Raw genomic sequence first — 17,688 nt, forward strand, 5'->3', positions numbered from 1 at the left:
TTTCCACCCTGTTCATAAGGGGATCAGAACTGTATACAGAACTCAAGTGTGGGCAAACCATGAACTGAAACAGTGAAAGGATGATACTCTTTGCTTTATTTTAAAGCTCCCCTTCGTAGCATTTCCTACCATTCAATTTGTACTGTTAACTGCTGCCAAGCTCCGAGCTGGCTGTTCCATGAAAAGACTTACCTGAGAATCGCCGGTCTAGATGAAAAGTGTAATTCTTAGTCACAGAAAGCACCTTATATTAATCAAAATAAAGTTACAAAATCAAGCCACAAAAATAGCCTGCTCAAGCAGTCTTATCAGTTAGCAACATTAGTAAAATCCCTACATAGCATACAGCACACACAACACATCTCCCCAGTGATAGATACTTTCCCTCTTCTGCTTTCTAATAAAAGAGTTGATGAGATCAGCTGAAAGAATCAGTAATATGTTGGATATACCTGGCAGTTTCCAACTAGAATATCATCCACCAAGCAGGCAATACTCAAGACACTACTATGCTATTGTCTTTTCCAGCCAACATCCATGTTAGTCAACCAGGGAACAGTTTAAAACTATTTGGAGACTCAAGAAAACAAAACACCAAATGAGTAATGAGACTTTGAAAACGTCTAATAAAAGGAGACTCTCAAGAGAGGAAGCCAAATCATATTTCAGCATATTTCGTTTGTTATCCATCCACAGAGAGTACTGAGCTTGTTCAGCCTTCTGCTTCTACACCACCGCTACACCCAACAAGAGGCTGCAGTAGCTGCGAAAGCAAGGCAAAGTCCCATGGGAATCTGAATCTATCAGAACCAGTACTTGCATTGTCCTTTCATATTTCTCCATCCCAATAGATGGCCTGGAGCAGCCACATATACAAGCAGGGAAATTGCAACAACAGGGGGGGATTTTTTTGGAGCTAGTGAATTTCTTGCTGAATCAGCCAGCTGGGAATAAAGCCAGTTTCTGCAGCCTTCGCAGAGCTTCCGCAAGGTGCAGGCCAGGAAATATTTATTGTCAAAGAGAGCTTGAGAGAATACAGTCCCTTACTCTTCGCACGCTGTGGCAGTGCAGGTGTGCCCATGTCATCTTACTCATATGATACTAAAAGGCAATAGATCAGGCAGCTAAAACTCTTCTCTATGTCTGCATTTACTAGAGTGACCCTCTATAGGGCCTTTCACATATACACACTATAAACTATACCCTGCCCTCCTTACATGCACAAGAGACTGTATCCTATAAATTTTAAGCAGCTTTGATTTTTGGCAAAGCATCTGATGACAGAAAAAAAAACATTATATTAATACAGAAATACATGTTTCCACATATGAACAAATGCTCCACTTGTATAATGCTACAAAACAGCATCACTAACCAGTTGGGACCTCCCACCATGACACAAATGACAACATTTAGCATACAACAACAACCTAGTAACTGCAATCGTAAATGCGTTTTTAATATTGTTTCACAATTTAGTTGAGCTGACTTGCATTCATTGTGTTTCTAGCGGATCCAGAAGCATGACAAACTGACAATTCTTGGAAACCACATTTCTCGAAACAGACTGAGAATACTGTTTTCATTTTCTCTCCGTAATGATGTTAAATCTAATAAACACAAAATTAGAAACAGAAATAACATTGTTCCTAAGCAATTTATGTAATGTGCTGTCTGAAAGGGATATATTAGGCCAAGTTTTCAAAAACTGCCCTTGTACTTGCACTTCTCAAGTATTATCTAGTATCTACACACTCAAGCACTAGAATTTACACCGCAGAAACCTATTCTTTCAAAAGAGTTTTAAGGGTGAAAGTTTTGGGTTAATCAGCTAAATATTCTAATTGGAACCTAATGCCTGATTGCCATTGGATTAATTTAAATTTACCTGGTTTTGGAAAATCCAGCTAAGCGCTTACCAACACAGGTAAATACTTAACTGTATTTGTGTTTAACTTGCATCTTAGGTCTCACTGAAAGTCATCAAAACAAAGGCTCCACACCCTACAGACCTTTCTGAAAATGCTGCTATATCTGCATTAAGTTTAGCACCCTTGTACAGCCAACGGTCATGAAAAAGTTTGTAGAACTGTACTTCCTCCGAGAAGCTGGAGTGAGGCTATTTTGAAAATACGACCCTTAAATTCAAGAGCACTTGGTCTACAGACTTCAGCTAATATAAAGAAAAGTTCTTCTCTTACAGGAAAGAAAGTTTATACGTGCTTTCAAAACCTAAAGGAATTATTTACCTACCAGTAACAATAAAGCGAGTGCAGAGGGCAGGCATATCAGAACTGCAGTGCTCTACAGTTCCTATGTGGGCCTTCGTTGTCTCTCCGGAGTTGCCATGGCTATATCCATGTCCTTTCTGGAATGTTGTGCTCACTAGCAAGCTGTACTTCAAAAAACAAACCCACTCTTTCACCACGCACGAGCTCTGTTTTACAGAGATTTTGCATGACAAGAATTACACTGGAATTGTTCAAGTAAGACCGTGTTGGACCGTACACAGCCACAAGACTATCACCAGTATTATCAACTACATAAAATCTTAACACCACACTGACTTCACAGTAAAGTACAACATTTGCACAGTATGATATAACTCATGCCCAAAGGTTTCTTGCATAGCCTCACAAGTCAAACAAGCCTAGAGGCACAATTATAAATCTGCTACTACTATCATTGAAATTAATATATTTTACTAGTTCAATGCAAGTCACATTACACTTCATGTTTACTTAAACCTCAGCTCCTGGATTCAGGTGAGCACGAAGAATTATTTTAAGAAAACCTTCAAGCCCAAAAATGTCAGAGAAAAACATAAATACGTGAACCATACAAGTTCTAGAAGTAAAAGCAAATAAAAAGGACTTGGATTTTAAAATGTATGTTCTTCTGAAGCCAAATTCATTATTGTAGATGGCCAAATAATGATTTCTGAACGAACGGTAAAAGGGCTTTAATATCAGTACAATCGATCATGTACATTTTCTGTAATGCACAGGCAGGAATGGAATTTGGTGCACTGTGCAAAACTGCCACCTCCATCCCATTTATGCCCCAGTTTGGTAAGGAATATGAAGACTCCAGCTGCAAACAGACCTGAATGAGTAATCATCATTGACTAAGTGTTCAAGTATCTGCTAAAACCAAAGATTATCCTAGAGCTATTCCCTCATTTCTTCACTACTTTTTCAAGAGAAATTAGAAGCCACTTGCTGTGGTGAGAAATTGTTCCTCCACTTAAGGCTTCTCTAAAAGTGTTTGACTCTTAGATATCTAGTTTTGGAATCAGCAGTTTGCAGTTCTACACATAACTGATCTGAAAATCTCTGCCAATTTTTAGTGTAATCTCATCAGAAATTATCACCCCCGTGAGCACTGATACCCAAAATGTAGATACAGAATTCGAAATCTGGCTGGATATTGAGACTAAACCACCTTTGCTACATTGGAATGAATAGGTTTGGACCAGCTTTAGCTGAATATCCAAAGCGTGATTTTTCTGAGTTGTATCACGACAAGCATCATTTATACCACTATGACAAAAATATTTACTGAGAAAATGAAAACAAATAAATGAGATAGTGAAAGGGTGCCTTCTACTGATATAATCTCTACTCTTGTTCATCTGCCATAGTTGACTTGGTTTTTTCATGAATACATTTTTAAAAAGTATTCATACATATTTTGTGTCTCAAGTCACAAGATAGATTCATCGCAATTCTTCTGGCAATTCAACTCCTTTGGATTGTAAATTGGGGGTAACAGCAGTTCAGATCCTATGAGCATTGGCTGAGCAATCATTATTAGTCATAAACTCAAAGTAAGTTCAGAAACTTACATAAGTTTTCTGGTAATGCTGTCACTGAGTTACAATCTCATCAATAACAACAAATATTTTAAGTCAGAACACTCCTACAGAGTCTCAGAAGTGTTATTTGTCTGTAGTAGAGGCACTTCAATCTTCAAACTAAGAACAAAACCATAGGCCTATTGAGGCTGACAGCAAAACTCCAGATGGGTGCAGAACTGCAACCTGTCTGCAAAAAAAGTGAAACTGCTTCAGATTTAACTCTGGACTTGCAAATTTCATCCTGATATTTTTGATTAAAGTTACTGGAGATTTAAGAATCCTTACTATTGTATGGCATGTAGATCATAATCTATTTTCTGAACATCGGTGTGCAACATATTGAGTGACTGTAAAAAAATATTCCAAAGGTTTTCCACAAAGATGGTCTCCAAGTCCACTATGTCATATAATGGACATCAGATTTTTGGCCTTGCAAAACTCAACCTTAAGGATATTTACTATGTTGGTAGCTTTTGGCAGATTGGTTACGGCAGAATCATTTTGAATAAGATAATGTTTTCAGCATGTATGTGCCTTACATCCAAAATATCACAGATAGTTAGAAAAAAAAAAAAACATAATTCAGGCAGGGATTGCAGAAACATAAATCATGGGAGCAACCAACAGTTTATTCAATGAATATGTGACCTCTGAAACTTTCCCTTCCATAGAAACCCAGAGCTAATGCTTCTTACATATCCAGACGTGATGTGTTTGCTGTTATTCCCTCCTCAGACATTAGCAACCCCATGGTCTTTGGAGGTGAACCGGACTGACTTGCAGAGGGTTTAACTAGGACTGTAGGAACCTAAGAAAATATCAGCATGTTTCTGATTTGAAAACAACATACCAGAGAATAAATCTAAAATGAATTCACGTGTAAAATTCTTGGCGACATATTTGTCTGTATGAATCTGCTAGCCATCCTTTCTTGCTGCCATTATTCCATTAGTAAGTACATGCAGATACACAGTTTCACATACATTTCATAATAAATATAACAGCATTTAGTTGAATGGTGTAATAAAACATTATTGCAAGGTTAAGAAAGAGCTGGTTACCAACTCCTGCCTTTTCAATTACCAATATGGAGCCATAGGCATTCAAGAGACCACTTCAAAACAGCAAAAATTGGACTTGGATAGTTCTGTTTTATTAGCTTAACCATCTCCAAAAATCTGTAGTATTGATAGCTCACCTGCTACCATGTGAGAAAAATAAGGAGCCTCTTACACCATATTTAGCAATAAATATAGATGAATAGTTACATTCAAGGCCAAGGACACAGTTAATCTTCACAAATACATACAGTCAGTGGAACACAGTAACTTCTTTAGATAGATTCATCATTTAAATCTTTAAAAACAAAAAACTATTCCATGTTCCTGCTGCCATTTGGTGGTGGGGGGTTTTTGTTTGCCTTTAAGAAAAACATACAGACATTATTTGTTTACATCACCATTGGCTTTAGACTAACGCAGTTTCATTAATTTCATTTATATTGGCATGTATCAGAAAAAGTAGGGTCTATGTCTGCAAAAGAACCCAGTCAAGGCTGGCCCACAAGTGATCTCCTCTTGAGTCATTTGTACTACTGCCCTTGGTCACAGAACAGACTTAAACTGGCCACTCAGCAGTGCCCAGTGGGTTAGTCCCAGAACTAATAGTCCCAAAACTATTCACTGAGTTATCCTATGAAATCTAGCTTAACTACTAGTGTAGCAACTAATCTGGCCTTAACAAAGTAATTTTTTCAAACTTGAAAGGCTGCATATCTGTAAGTGCAGAGTTCAGTTTGGAGCCCAGCTAAACATTGTGCTGTGCTTGTTACCACACTATGAAAAATCAGAAAGGTTCCTATAACCAAAGTTAACTTTCATTTCTTCTCAGTAACAGCTACCTCTTTTTCACAACTTCTCATGTTAAAGTTTTCTTTGCATTACATTCATACCACATTTCCACCACATTCTTTTAAAATGGTCATTATTTTATTCTGTACCTGCCTCAAGCAGGATGAAATTAATCAATTGCACATATTTGACATGGCATAGACTTGTGACCTTGCCCAGCATCCAATTGTTTCTAATTGATTAGCTCCAGACATAAGCACTTTAATAGCCAAAAACAACACAAGTGGAAGCTAAGGTACAATATTACGATAGAATGACTGTGTGTGGTCCATATAGTATGGCCCCAAGCAACCAATTAAAGAATTAATGGTTATTGGATACCAAAAATGTTATGTTAAATAATATAAAATGTCTTTAATGTGCCTAAAATTGTGATAAAACACCTTAAACTTAAGAGCAGAAGGGCCTCCTACAAGATTGGGGTTAAGTGCTAATGACTCAAATACGCCAACTAGATAGAATATTTTAAAGAACAATCAAGACAAAAAAAAAATTACCTGGATTGAAATGTTCATAAGACTACTCACGATACCCTATTGATTACTGCAATGTGTTTGGGTTGTTTTTATTATAAAGAGAAAAGCAAAGCTATGCCAAACCATTTGTGGAGAAGAGGAAATTATGCCACTACCGGTTCCAGTTCTACAACAAGAAAAACATGAAAGAAAAGAAAATACAAGAAAAATATTGTGAAAGGAAAATGGTCTCTTCATAACCAAAAGGCCCAGACACAAAGTTGACATTTCCCTCCTCTGAACTTATCTTGAAAAGAACTATTAACTGAACTTTACGTACTACTGAGTGGTTTATAGGGCCGGTTGTTACAGCATCACTCAACTGCTTGCACACAAAAACACAGGCTGAACAGGCACAGCAAATCAGTACCATTTCTTTTCTTGCATAAGAAATATGTAAACAAGAAGCAGAAGATCCCGCTGATGCCTATCTGCTTGCATATGTACTGAATGCACTGCATTTTACCCCACAATTAATACAAACATAGTAATTTTTACTTCAATGGTGAGTCTTTTACTGAAGTAACCAGTGTACTTTAATAACTAGCTCCGAAATACAGATACAGGAGGTATTCATCAACAGGTAGCTGCCAAATGGCTCACAGCACACAGTTTGCTCAGCAGTGCTACCGAGCATGGGCTGGAGCCTGATTCCCACTACTTTAAACCTCCAAGTCCACCCTAAATCAATCATAGCTTACTTAGCTATCTATTACAGCCTCCTCAGTTCTTCATACTCCTTCTGAATTTAGTTTTGCCTGCTGTACTATCCTTTGATTCAAAGTTCCTCAGGATGCACATCTATAATGCCCAGCACACCAGGCTCCAGTTTGAAACCACCATTTCTTGGCATCACAATAGTACACACGGTACACAACAGTATTACAGTAAACAGCATGACTGATTTTATTTAAAACCAAGATTTTACCTTTCATCAAAAACTAGTATAATACTTAAAAATTATGCTGTTTATTTTAAAAATACTCTCCCATTTATTTAGCTGTCCTTTTCTAAGGATTTCTGTATTTGAGCTTATTTGAGACTGCAGAATCCTTGAAACATTCTGTGCTGTGGGAACTATCAGTATAGAGAATGACATACTATAACAACATCTCTGCTCCATGCCAGCACACCATATTTCTTGAAATACTCACTTCTTGGAACTGATTAGGCTCATGTGTCAGGCAATAGATCAGTTGGCAGCTATGGTTTTCCTCTATGGTTCCTGTATTCATTGAATACTTGAAGGAAAGACCTATTTGGACCACTTCCCTCCCGTCCACTCCTGACACTGACTTCCAAGTGCTTTAGATGTTTCTACCCAGGTGTTTATATAACCCTTGACGTTTACAGTATCTTAACATTTATCAGGTGCTAAACCTCCTGAGGGCAAAGAGCAGCTGTGCTGCCTAGAAAGACCCATGGCACTACACATCTGGCACAATCTCCCTCTGGTCCCCATTTGGTAAAGTCAGGTACAATATTACTAGGAAGAGAGAGAATACTAATTTCCCACATGGAAATTCAGTCTTTGAAATTCAGTTCAGTGAAAGGAAAACCTTCTCATCAGCAGTCTTTTATTTACAGTGTAGTTCCTTCAGCACTTTTCTGTTTTAAAAAAAAAAAACAGTAATTCAAAGGGTGCAGCAAGATTATCTGATAACAGACCAGATACGACAATAGCAACAAGTTCATTACCTACCTGCAGATGAGCATAGATAGCGATAGCAAGCCAAGTGATCTCCCAGGAGAGCCCTGTGGCTTTAGGGCTGGCCATCCTCGTGCCTTGGGGCTCTGCTGAGAGAAATTGTTTCAAGTTACAAACAAAATCAAGTGGGCTCCACCAGAATTTCAATGACTAAAGCAAACTGGGCAAAGGCATGGAACCAGCCTTTGGAAGAAAAGCAATGCAAACACCAGAGTTTTGTGCTGGCCAGAGGAGCAAACGCGCAGCGCATGCCATGAGCACAGCCTGCAGGGTGAGGTCGTTCCAATTCGGGAACAGAAAGGGGGAAAAGGTTTGATTATCTCCTGAATGCAGGTCAAATCATCAAATTGGGAAGCCCTCCCACCTTGATCTCCAGAAAGTAAAATCCAAGGAGCAAAGGATTTTAGATGTACTGTTCCAGCACTTTCACCCACCCAAAGCTGAGAGCCCAGCCCTGGGATTTCAGCAGCATTGCCTTTGAAAGCTCTGATCATAATGGCTTAGAGACTAAGTGATCAGGGCAGAGGAAAAAAAAACAAAACAAAACAAAACAAAAACCCAACTTTAATGTAGTGGTCATCACCATTAAAGAGCCAACATGAAACTGTCAGATGCTTTTACTAAAACATCCAATTTAAAATTCCCAACAAGAAAAAAAAGTTATCATGTAATAATGCTGCTAATTGTTAATTCCTAGTGTCAACGCATCTTTTTTGCCTCAGTCTATTCATTCCCACAGCGATCTCAAAACAGTACAGGTTCCACGCACCCCTAGAACACACGCACGCCAACACCAACAGCCCTCCTTCCCCCTCCTCCTCCCAGCCGCCACCCCGCTATTTTGCAAAGCCCCACAGTGAATGCAAATCTCTCCTTCAGAAAAAGTCCTCCTTTGTAAAATGTCAGATACCCCAACGGAAAACCATCTATTCAAACGGTTCTTGCACCTGTCAACTAACATAATTAAGATTCCTTACAAAAGTAAGGAAAAAAAAAATTTTAAAAGTTCCCCTCCCTCCCCAAACCTTTAGCACTCCCGGATGCTTTTGTCATTCAAAAGTTTCAATCAACCATAGCAATAGGAGAAGGAAGAGGTGTCCCCCTCCCACCCTCGCCAGGCACTGCCGAGAGCCAGAACTGCCAAAACGCACCAGAGTCCCGTACTCCCCGGGTGCGGGTCCCTGTGTTCCCCACGGCCGAGCGCGACCAGCCCGTCGAGGGAGTCACCCGCGGGGCCCGGCCCGCCGCCCTCGCGGGAACAGGCTGCGGGATCGAGGAAGCTGCCGCGGCCCGAGGGGCTCCCCTTCCGCCGAGCTCACCCACCTGGTGCGGGGCCGCGTCCCCCGGCTCGGCGGGGAGCGCGCAGCGGGGCTGGGGCTGGGAGGGGGCCCGGCTTGCCGTGGCTGGCAGGGCAGGGGAGAGCCTCGCCTGTCACGGCACCGGGGATACAGCATCCCGCATCACGAGCGGCGGCCCCTCCCTCACGCCAGGCCCCAGCCCACCGCCGCACGTTCGCCAAGGTCCTACAGGCTGCTGGCAGCGGGCCGCCCCCGCCCGCCCGCCGCAGCCCGGCCCCGGCCAGACCCGCCCGGGCGCCTCCACCTGCGGCGCGGGGCTGCCGCCCGCTTCCCCCCCCCCCCCCGCCCCGCAGCCTCTGCCTCCCCGGCCCGCGCAAGCGGCCGAGGGGCCAAGGGGGCTCGGCACGGCCCCCCCCGCCCCTGCCTGCCCAGGCACTGGCGGCGCTCCCGTGTCGGCGGCCGAGACCCCGGGGCCGAGGGGTTCGTCTTCCCCCGAGGGGCGAAGGCTACCGTTAAGTCAGCTTCCAAATCTGATGCAAAGCAGCTTCCAAAACCACAACCATCCTGTGTCTCATCTCCAAGTAACTCGCGCAATACAGCTGCGAATCTGCTCTCACACCGAGGAGGTCTTTAATCATGCTGCCCTCCGCGATATTTTTAGTTTTCCTACTGAGAATCTGACGAGTTTGTCTCGTACGACAGCTTCGCTCTCCTTCTCCCCCTCGGCTTTGGGCTGCTGCACAGCGACGTTGAACCCCTCTACCTTTGCGCTCCGGCTTCCACCCTTGTCCCACGCTTTCGGCGAGTCCACTAAGAGCGACACGGAGAAGGGCTGTTATCCCTGCCACTGAAGTCAAAAATACGCTCCAGTGAACTAAACATAACCGATGAAGAGTTTGTTCAAATATGTTGCGCTGGAAACTTTTCCAATCTGTTGAGGTTTCTCACCAGCACGGGAAAGCGCCTCCTCCATCGTTAGGAACAGAGTGCCCTCTGCCGAAACCAACCCGACAGCGGACACCGGCCGAAATGGGGAGGCACGGACCGTGGGGCAGCCACCCGAGCGCGAAGCCTCTGTGAGACATCGCCCGCCCCGCACCAGTGCCGGCCCCGCAGCTGGCTCTGTCCGCAGGGCCGGACCCACAGCCGGGGCAGGCTGCTCATCACCGCGACACCGGGCTGTGTAACAGGCACCAGCAGCGCTGAGGACCTCAACTCTTTCTAATACCAGCCACCTGAAAGTATATCCACGCTCTGGAAAGCTTTGCTTTCCGTCCATTTCAGTTGCTACAGTTACTTAAACAACCACAGTCCTTTAACTATGACTTCAGTTATACCCCTGCACATTGTTATCTTCTAAAAAGACATACCAGTGCAATCAGCATGTAACTTCAGACTTTATCACAAGTTGTTTTAAAGCCAGAATTTAGCCACTAGATCAACTGATGCAGAAAATCTATTTTCCTGTCCCAAAACTATGGCTGGTAGTACCAGAAGAACAAAACCAAAAGGTTTTCAATTACAGGATGAAGCTGACACTCAAGACCTACCACCCAGTTAGGAACATACACAGTTTGCACCATTCCTATTTAGAGTATCACTTCTCAAAATTACTTACCCCTCAATACCAAAGCAGTCCCCCATGTCCCTGAAATAACAGCTGCAGAGTGGGCTATTAATTTATTTGCCAGATGGGCATTTAGAAAAAACAGCTCTGGCTACGTTCCTAACACTGGTATTACCTATAGATTACATTGAAAGGTTTGGCCCTGAGATTCTAATAGCATTTTCCAAATTATAATGTTGGTCAGCATTTATTTCGTTTTCCCTTTTCCAGGGCTACCCGCCCGCACTCTCTAATTTCTACTCCCAGTTTACTCTGATACTTTCCCTCAATGCTATTCCTGGTCATTTGTTTCAGAACAGTTGGCTGTGTGCATCCCTAACCATAAAGGATAATCAAACATCACGTACACAAGCCTTAGAATCATTTGCTCATCTTCTGCAATAAATTTGAGAGTAAAAAAGCAGCTGTGTAATAGGAAGAATAGGAAGCAGCCTAGGTTAGACAGCTCGCATCAGATTCAGTGTCTTAAGTGAGGCTGCTGCTGTTACATACATGCTTAATTCCTTGTGTGATCTGGGTCCTAGGTTATCAGTTCTTATGTCTGAATTTATACAGCATGTAAGAAAATAGAGGTGAACACCTGCAAGCATTCTCTCCCAAGGAGATTTCAGAAAGCAGCATCATAGTAATTAATGCAAGTAAACCAGCAATTGGCAATACATCTTGCCTATGCTACCAAAATGACAGTGTTGTTAACCCCATTGTCCCTCACCATTCATTGTCTGGTTTTGCTTTAGTTACTTTGAAATCATCCTTTTTTTTTTGAGCACCCAAGAAGTAACAGTATTTGGAGCATTAAAAGAGCCTTGGCCTACTGCTGGAAACGATACAGCTTTTTGGATAGCTTTTGGCAGGGCGTTTTCCTATGTGAAGCTCATTCTCACTGAATGCTGATTTGTTGCCTCCTTTATCTCATTTATTTAATTTCTTTGCCTCAGCCTCACTCCATACCCCTGCCACTTTATTCTTTTCTGTCTAGACTTCCAGTGAACCTGGAAGCTTGGAGACTTTGACTCCTATTGGACATCTCCATAACACCTTCTGCTGAGCCAAGTAAAATCTGAATGAAATTCAGGTGTTCAGGCAAGATCTGCTTGAAAACAACCACTTCAAAATTCACAGCACCTGCAGCTCCATGGCAGACTCATTCAATTTAACAGCCACAAACTTACAGGTTCTGGATTTTCATCCATGGAGATGTTTGTCAGCAAATCTGCAAAAACTAATTGACCATTCAAGTTTAAAAGAAATCATCATTTTCTAAGGAAACACTTAACTTCCCTTCTGCTCACTCTGTCCTGTCTCTTCAAGGCAGGAACTATTGTTGTCTATTACATTATGCTTGCACAACCTCTGGTCCAGTGTCAAGTCCTTTAGTTATTACCTTATTAGCAGTGTTACCACAGAGTCTTCCAATTCCCACTCATGGCACATTAGCTTGGCAGAGCCGGTACAAGATTTTTGAACAGGAAACTCTAGCAATGCTCTTAACACTCAGAGTTCACATGCATAATTCCTGTATTAGTCTCTTGTTATTAGCAATGCTTTTCTTTTACTGCTCTCTAAAATGTGTATCATTTAAATGACATTAAATATGACAGCTGTAAAGATCTTACTCTTCATAAAATTGTGAAATATGGACATTCACACTTATTATTTCATTGAACACATAATCATGATCTCGTCCATCTGTTCAGCTGGCATGGTCTCACGAGGAAGCTGGTTGGAAATATGATGGTCTTATCCTTTGTTTTATAATGACTTAAGACCATGTGTCTTCACTATCAAATACAGCCATGAAATATTCTGTCATTCGTTGATTTACATTCAATTGTAACATCAGAAAATTTCAACTTACTCTCAGCACAAGCAGAAATGGCAGGAAAAAAAATATAACTGCAAGATATAGCTAGGGGCAAAACTGAAAAGAATGAAATCTCTGGTCTGGTAAACAAAAGTCTCTGTTCAACCACATGAAAACCACCAGATTTCACTCTCTCTGAGAACATTAATACAAAAACTTTCACATCTAAAAGATAAAAACCACATTGCTCTATCTTCGCCCTGAAACACAGGTATACTTACTTCTTGAGCAGACTCCATTTATCTATAAATATTCTCTCAAAACAAGCTCAGCTAAGCAAATCTGATGATCACAAAGGCCCATTCTTTCATCATAACAAAAGTCTATACTACTCAGGAAAAAAAAATGTGTTTGGCTAAAAGACAAATTTAAAATCTATTGAAACAGTGCAGAACAACATTTGGCTCATAAATCAGGATTATGTCTAATGAATACCAAAACTGGAAGCATCCTGCCGAGGCCCCATGCAGAAACTTTGGTTTGTGGCCTCAAAGTTATCAGTAATAGAGCTGCACCTGATTGACTAATAAAAGGAAAATGTTAAATTTCCTGTAACTAGAGTCATGAGAACCCCAACACAGTATAATCAGTTCTTTGGCCCTGCGTTGTATTTGTACAGGGTGCTTGTTTACCCTGAAATAATAAGCTCTCTAGGGTAGAGAGCAATCTCTACGCACTGTCACACTTCACAAACGTTATACTCTATACAGAGTAAAGCCTTTATTAGTATAAAGGTACAGAGTTCAGCTACAGAACTGTGTCTTTGATTTCTTGGTGTTATGGAACTCATTGCGTTCCATGTTGATCCTTGCCCTGGGCTTTGGAAACAGCTCCATCAACATCGCAAGTAGAAAAAAATTCTTGTGGCTTAAAGAAAGAAAAACTACTCATGTACAGACCAAAACATTATAGAAGAAAGCTACTGTCTTCCTTTCAGTTTGTGTTTAAATGAATCTGGCATTAACCAATACAGTATATACAAATGGTCACTATTTCAAGTATTTGAATAAATATTTGTCCTTTCTTGTCTCAAATTCATTTTTATGCTCAAGCAAAGCAACTTCTGGCCCATTTGCATACTTATGATCCTGTACAGTAGTAGCAGACGCATAGCAGTAGCAGTAGCAACTTTCCAGAACAAACACTTCTTGGTTCAGATGCACGTACTTTTTGTTGTATTTCAGCGTCCATAGCCCTAACTAAAATGTTAGAATGGACATTTTGAGACAAATTTATCATACACCTACATGGTGATATTGTGGTGTTGCAGCATATCCTTTTAAAGGGATTTAGGTGTTTATTGTGGGCATAAGTAGAAAATACAAACTTGTATAGATTAAGATTGAATGAAGATAAGGCAAAATGAAAAATTCATTGCAGAAATAAAATAGCTTCAGTTTATTTACACATAGCTATGTGTTCTTTAAGAGATTTTTGTTTTTCCTGGTTTGCAAAGCAATGCAACTCCAGTGAGGACTGTGGGACTGTTCAATTCCTGGACTTGTCTGCCATTTTCTTCTCACGCAACAGTGACAATGATCTGTTTTCCTCACTCTGCGGGCCTTTACCTCTGTGACTGTTAAAAATAAAATTGCATTGAGTGCTATGCAAAAGAGGCAACATTTGGTGAACAGGGGCTCTGAGGAAATCAGTTATGTTGCAAGTCATGAGCAACAGACAAAGGTCAGCAGGACAGTGACTGCCCTCGCTGTAATGGTTCACTGGGGAAAAGCAAGAAGAGTAAAGTAGGTGACCTGCATCTCACAAGATGACTTCTGCGTGTCACATGGGTGTCAAAAGACGCACACAAATACGGAAACAGAAGAAGAGAACGTAAGCAAGGAGCAAACAAAGAAGGAATGAAAAAAAAGAACAAAGTTACAAGAAATACACAATACATCATGAGGAGGAATACTGGTGACAAAGACAATGTGGTTATGAAAGCAGAAGACAAATTATTAATGTAGGAAAATACAGGAAAACCAGAGGAAAGAATAAGCATGAGTAACAGAGGAAACAGTTTAAAAAATTAAATTAACAAAACAAAACTGAGGTCACCAGAAAACAGCTTCAAAAGAGTGACATTGTGCATCAAATATCTGGCAATAAGAGGAACAGAACTTCCACTTTGTCACATACAGTCTGTGTGTCAATACAAATATAGAAGAAACTACAACAAAACCCATAACATAAAATAGTCACACACTCCTGTAAGCTTGTGTGAATGAGAACAAAGCAGCAAACAAAACATGAAGCCCAAAATCGAGAATGGGCTAGTGTACTAACAGGGAATAGAACCCTCAGCTCTATCTATACTTCACAGCTGAAAGTAGATGTGAGGACAGAAAGTAAGTTTGAAATTTGTTTTTGACTCTTCTCTTCTCTTCTACTTGCCAACTTCTTTTGCTATGTTGGCAAATGCTCTTGTTTCTTGACTTGCGCATTTACAGTCCTCATTAAGAGGATATTGTGAATCATTACCAAGGATAAGTATCCTTTCTCCTCACCACAGCCTGGCTGCAGCTCAAGTGCTCCATATTGAGTGAGGTATTGAGTCAAGTGCAATAATAGTGGGATAAACTATTTGCTCTCTATGAAATTGATTCAACTCATCTCAACCCAGGAATGTTGCCTGGATATAAATTAAGACATCTTTGTTATTATGTTCTACTAAAAGAGATGGAAGTGACTTCATTTTCACAAGGGACTCAGATTTGACTTAACCTTGGTGGACCAGAGGTGGTTCCTGGCTCCTGTGGCAACCAGCAGATGTATTCGTTATTCTTGTTACTAGTCAGTGATGACATAGCTGAATACAGTCTATTTGACAATGAACGAAGATAAAGAAGGATTAACAAGATTTGGTGCATAGAGGGAAAGTAAGTTTTTAAAGCTTCAGATTCACAGTTTGGAGCTATATAGTCACTGAAAAAAAACCAGGTTATTTCCCACTTTCCTTCATATTTTCTTCTTTGCTGGCTCTGATGCATTATGCTATTAGAACCCCTCGTAATCTGTGACATTTCTTCAAAGTCTGACATTGGTATTATTAAAATTTATAGAACAAAATTATATTTTTGCAGAACCTGAGACCTCTTTCCCTCCTCATTCTGTATAGACATTCCTTACAGAAACAAAGGTCATTCTACACAAAACTGGAAGAGCATGCACATCTTCAGACAGCAAGCCAGATTCTAGGCACAGCAGTACCAATATAAACTGTACATAGGAACAGCTTCTCTTCATTTGCACATGAGGGTAGAAATTGGTCACTGGCAGCTGGAAACTAGGACAGCCTAAGACAGAATCTTATCAGGTGTCACCTACAAAATGTTGCTATCAGGTGTATTTTCTATATTTCATGTTTTACCACACCAGATCTATTGTTTACTTTTGCATCTGGTAATGCTACAGATAATTTCATTTCTTTACTGATTACCAACTTATAGAAAGCTGTTGTTCCAATACAGGCAAAAAAAAAATTACTGTAAGCTGACTGACTTGTCCTGCTTAAATTAACTAGGCAAGTAGGGGCATATGCTGAAGTTACATGTTCTAGAGAGGACTTCTCCATCTACATGTACTACCACCATTGACAGAAACAGAAATTGCCCTTTAACCTTTCTAGGGGCTAATCTCTAATTTTCTCATGGAGCCTTTATGTCTACTTTAGTACTGTGGCAACCATTATCAGGCTAGTAGAACTCAACCTGTCTTCATTAACTCTGGACATGTGTGAGTTGCTACCATCTGTCTGAAAATAGGTGGCTTAGCACAGTGCTTATTGATACATTCTAATGCATCAGAGTAACACCATTTGAAACAACATTACCATCATATGCACAAATTTCTTAAATTTTTACAAAGGCTGTCCAGTGATACCTTGTTTTGTTTCCAACAGATACTTAGGAAGAGACCCTCATGAACTAGAGAGCAGAATGACTATCAGAGAAAAAGAAAAATACTAAAATACTACTGATGTTACTATTGCTTATGCTAACTCTGCATCTATGTCTACATTTGCCAGCACAATATTTTCATATTAGTCAAGCCTATCCACTTAGTATGCATAGCCTCAAATGTATTTAACACTTGAAAAGTAGATATTAATTCAAACATTTTTGCATGGGGTCACAAAGACATTTAAAAAGAGATACTACTATTAATAAACCTGTTCTTACCTCAGTATTTAGCAGTCATTGCTCAAACAATCTGTCATCTAAGGTGTGGCAAGGTCCGGCTACTTCCTAACAGACAGAAAGCCAAGCCAGGTAGCCAGGTTAGCAGGGCAGGACCCACACCAGCCACTGCCCTGTCCCACAGCTCCCAGGCAAGATATGCAGGAAGCTCTCTCATGACAGGCAGAGTGCAGAGATCCCAGGCAAATTTGCAGCAATGAGGCAGATAGAAAGTCAAGCCAGAAAATCTGTTGACAGGCCAACAAAACTCATAGCTAGGCACAACTATAACAGAGCTCAAAAAGGGAGCAAAGCCCAGGCCAGAGCTTAAATGGAGTTCCTGCACCCACGGGCAGGGGCGTGGGCAGAAGCCCCAGCTGAGGCTGGTCAGGGTCGCTACGGCGTATTAGTGCACTCAGAGCCCTGACAACAGTTTGGAAGCAATGCTAACAGATTGCTCACACATGCTAGCATCAGTTAGCAGGTGCCTAAGGAAAAGGACAGCAAAAACTTAAGTTTACTTTTTCCTGGCTTTCATTGTAGTGCCGTATTTTTTTTCACTTTATTTCACCAGCTCAGGATCAAGGCCTGATTAAGGTACTTGAAAATCAAGCCTGCAAATATTTTTAAAGCTTGCTTGGTTTTTTTATTCAAACTTTGTGGAATCTGCTAATAGTCTCTAAATCTCCCATATCTACATTTTCCTGCAAAAGGACTTTTTGTAGAAAA

At 40.8% G+C, this 17,688-nt stretch overlaps 1 protein-coding gene across 2 annotated transcripts in view; it reads right to left on the bottom strand.

Annotated features, from left to right (window-relative positions):
* Positions 1–10,075, bottom strand: part of ADAMTSL3 (ADAMTS like 3) — a 188,220-nt gene extending 178,145 nt beyond the window's left edge. Inside the window, exons 1-2 of one of the 2 annotated variants that reach the window (XM_086757497.1) lie at positions 9,961–10,075; positions 7,987–8,078 (exon numbers count right to left, since the gene is read on the bottom strand). In XM_086757497.1, the coding sequence (XP_086613623.1) occupies positions 7,987–8,061 (75 nt within the window). In that variant the 5' untranslated portion in view covers positions 8,062–8,078; positions 9,961–10,075. Of the gene's footprint in view, positions 1–7,986; positions 8,079–9,315; positions 9,422–9,960 lie in introns of those variants that run through there. The other variant, XM_086757498.1, reaches the window with a different exon arrangement.
* Positions 10,076–17,688: the final 7,613 nt, after the last annotated feature.

The sequence above is a fragment of the Chlamydotis macqueenii genome, chromosome 12 (assembly GCF_036417535.1).
Source record: "Chlamydotis macqueenii isolate bChlMac1 chromosome 12, bChlMac1.mat, whole genome shotgun sequence".
Lineage (NCBI taxonomy): Eukaryota > Metazoa > Chordata > Aves > Otidiformes > Otididae > Chlamydotis > Chlamydotis macqueenii.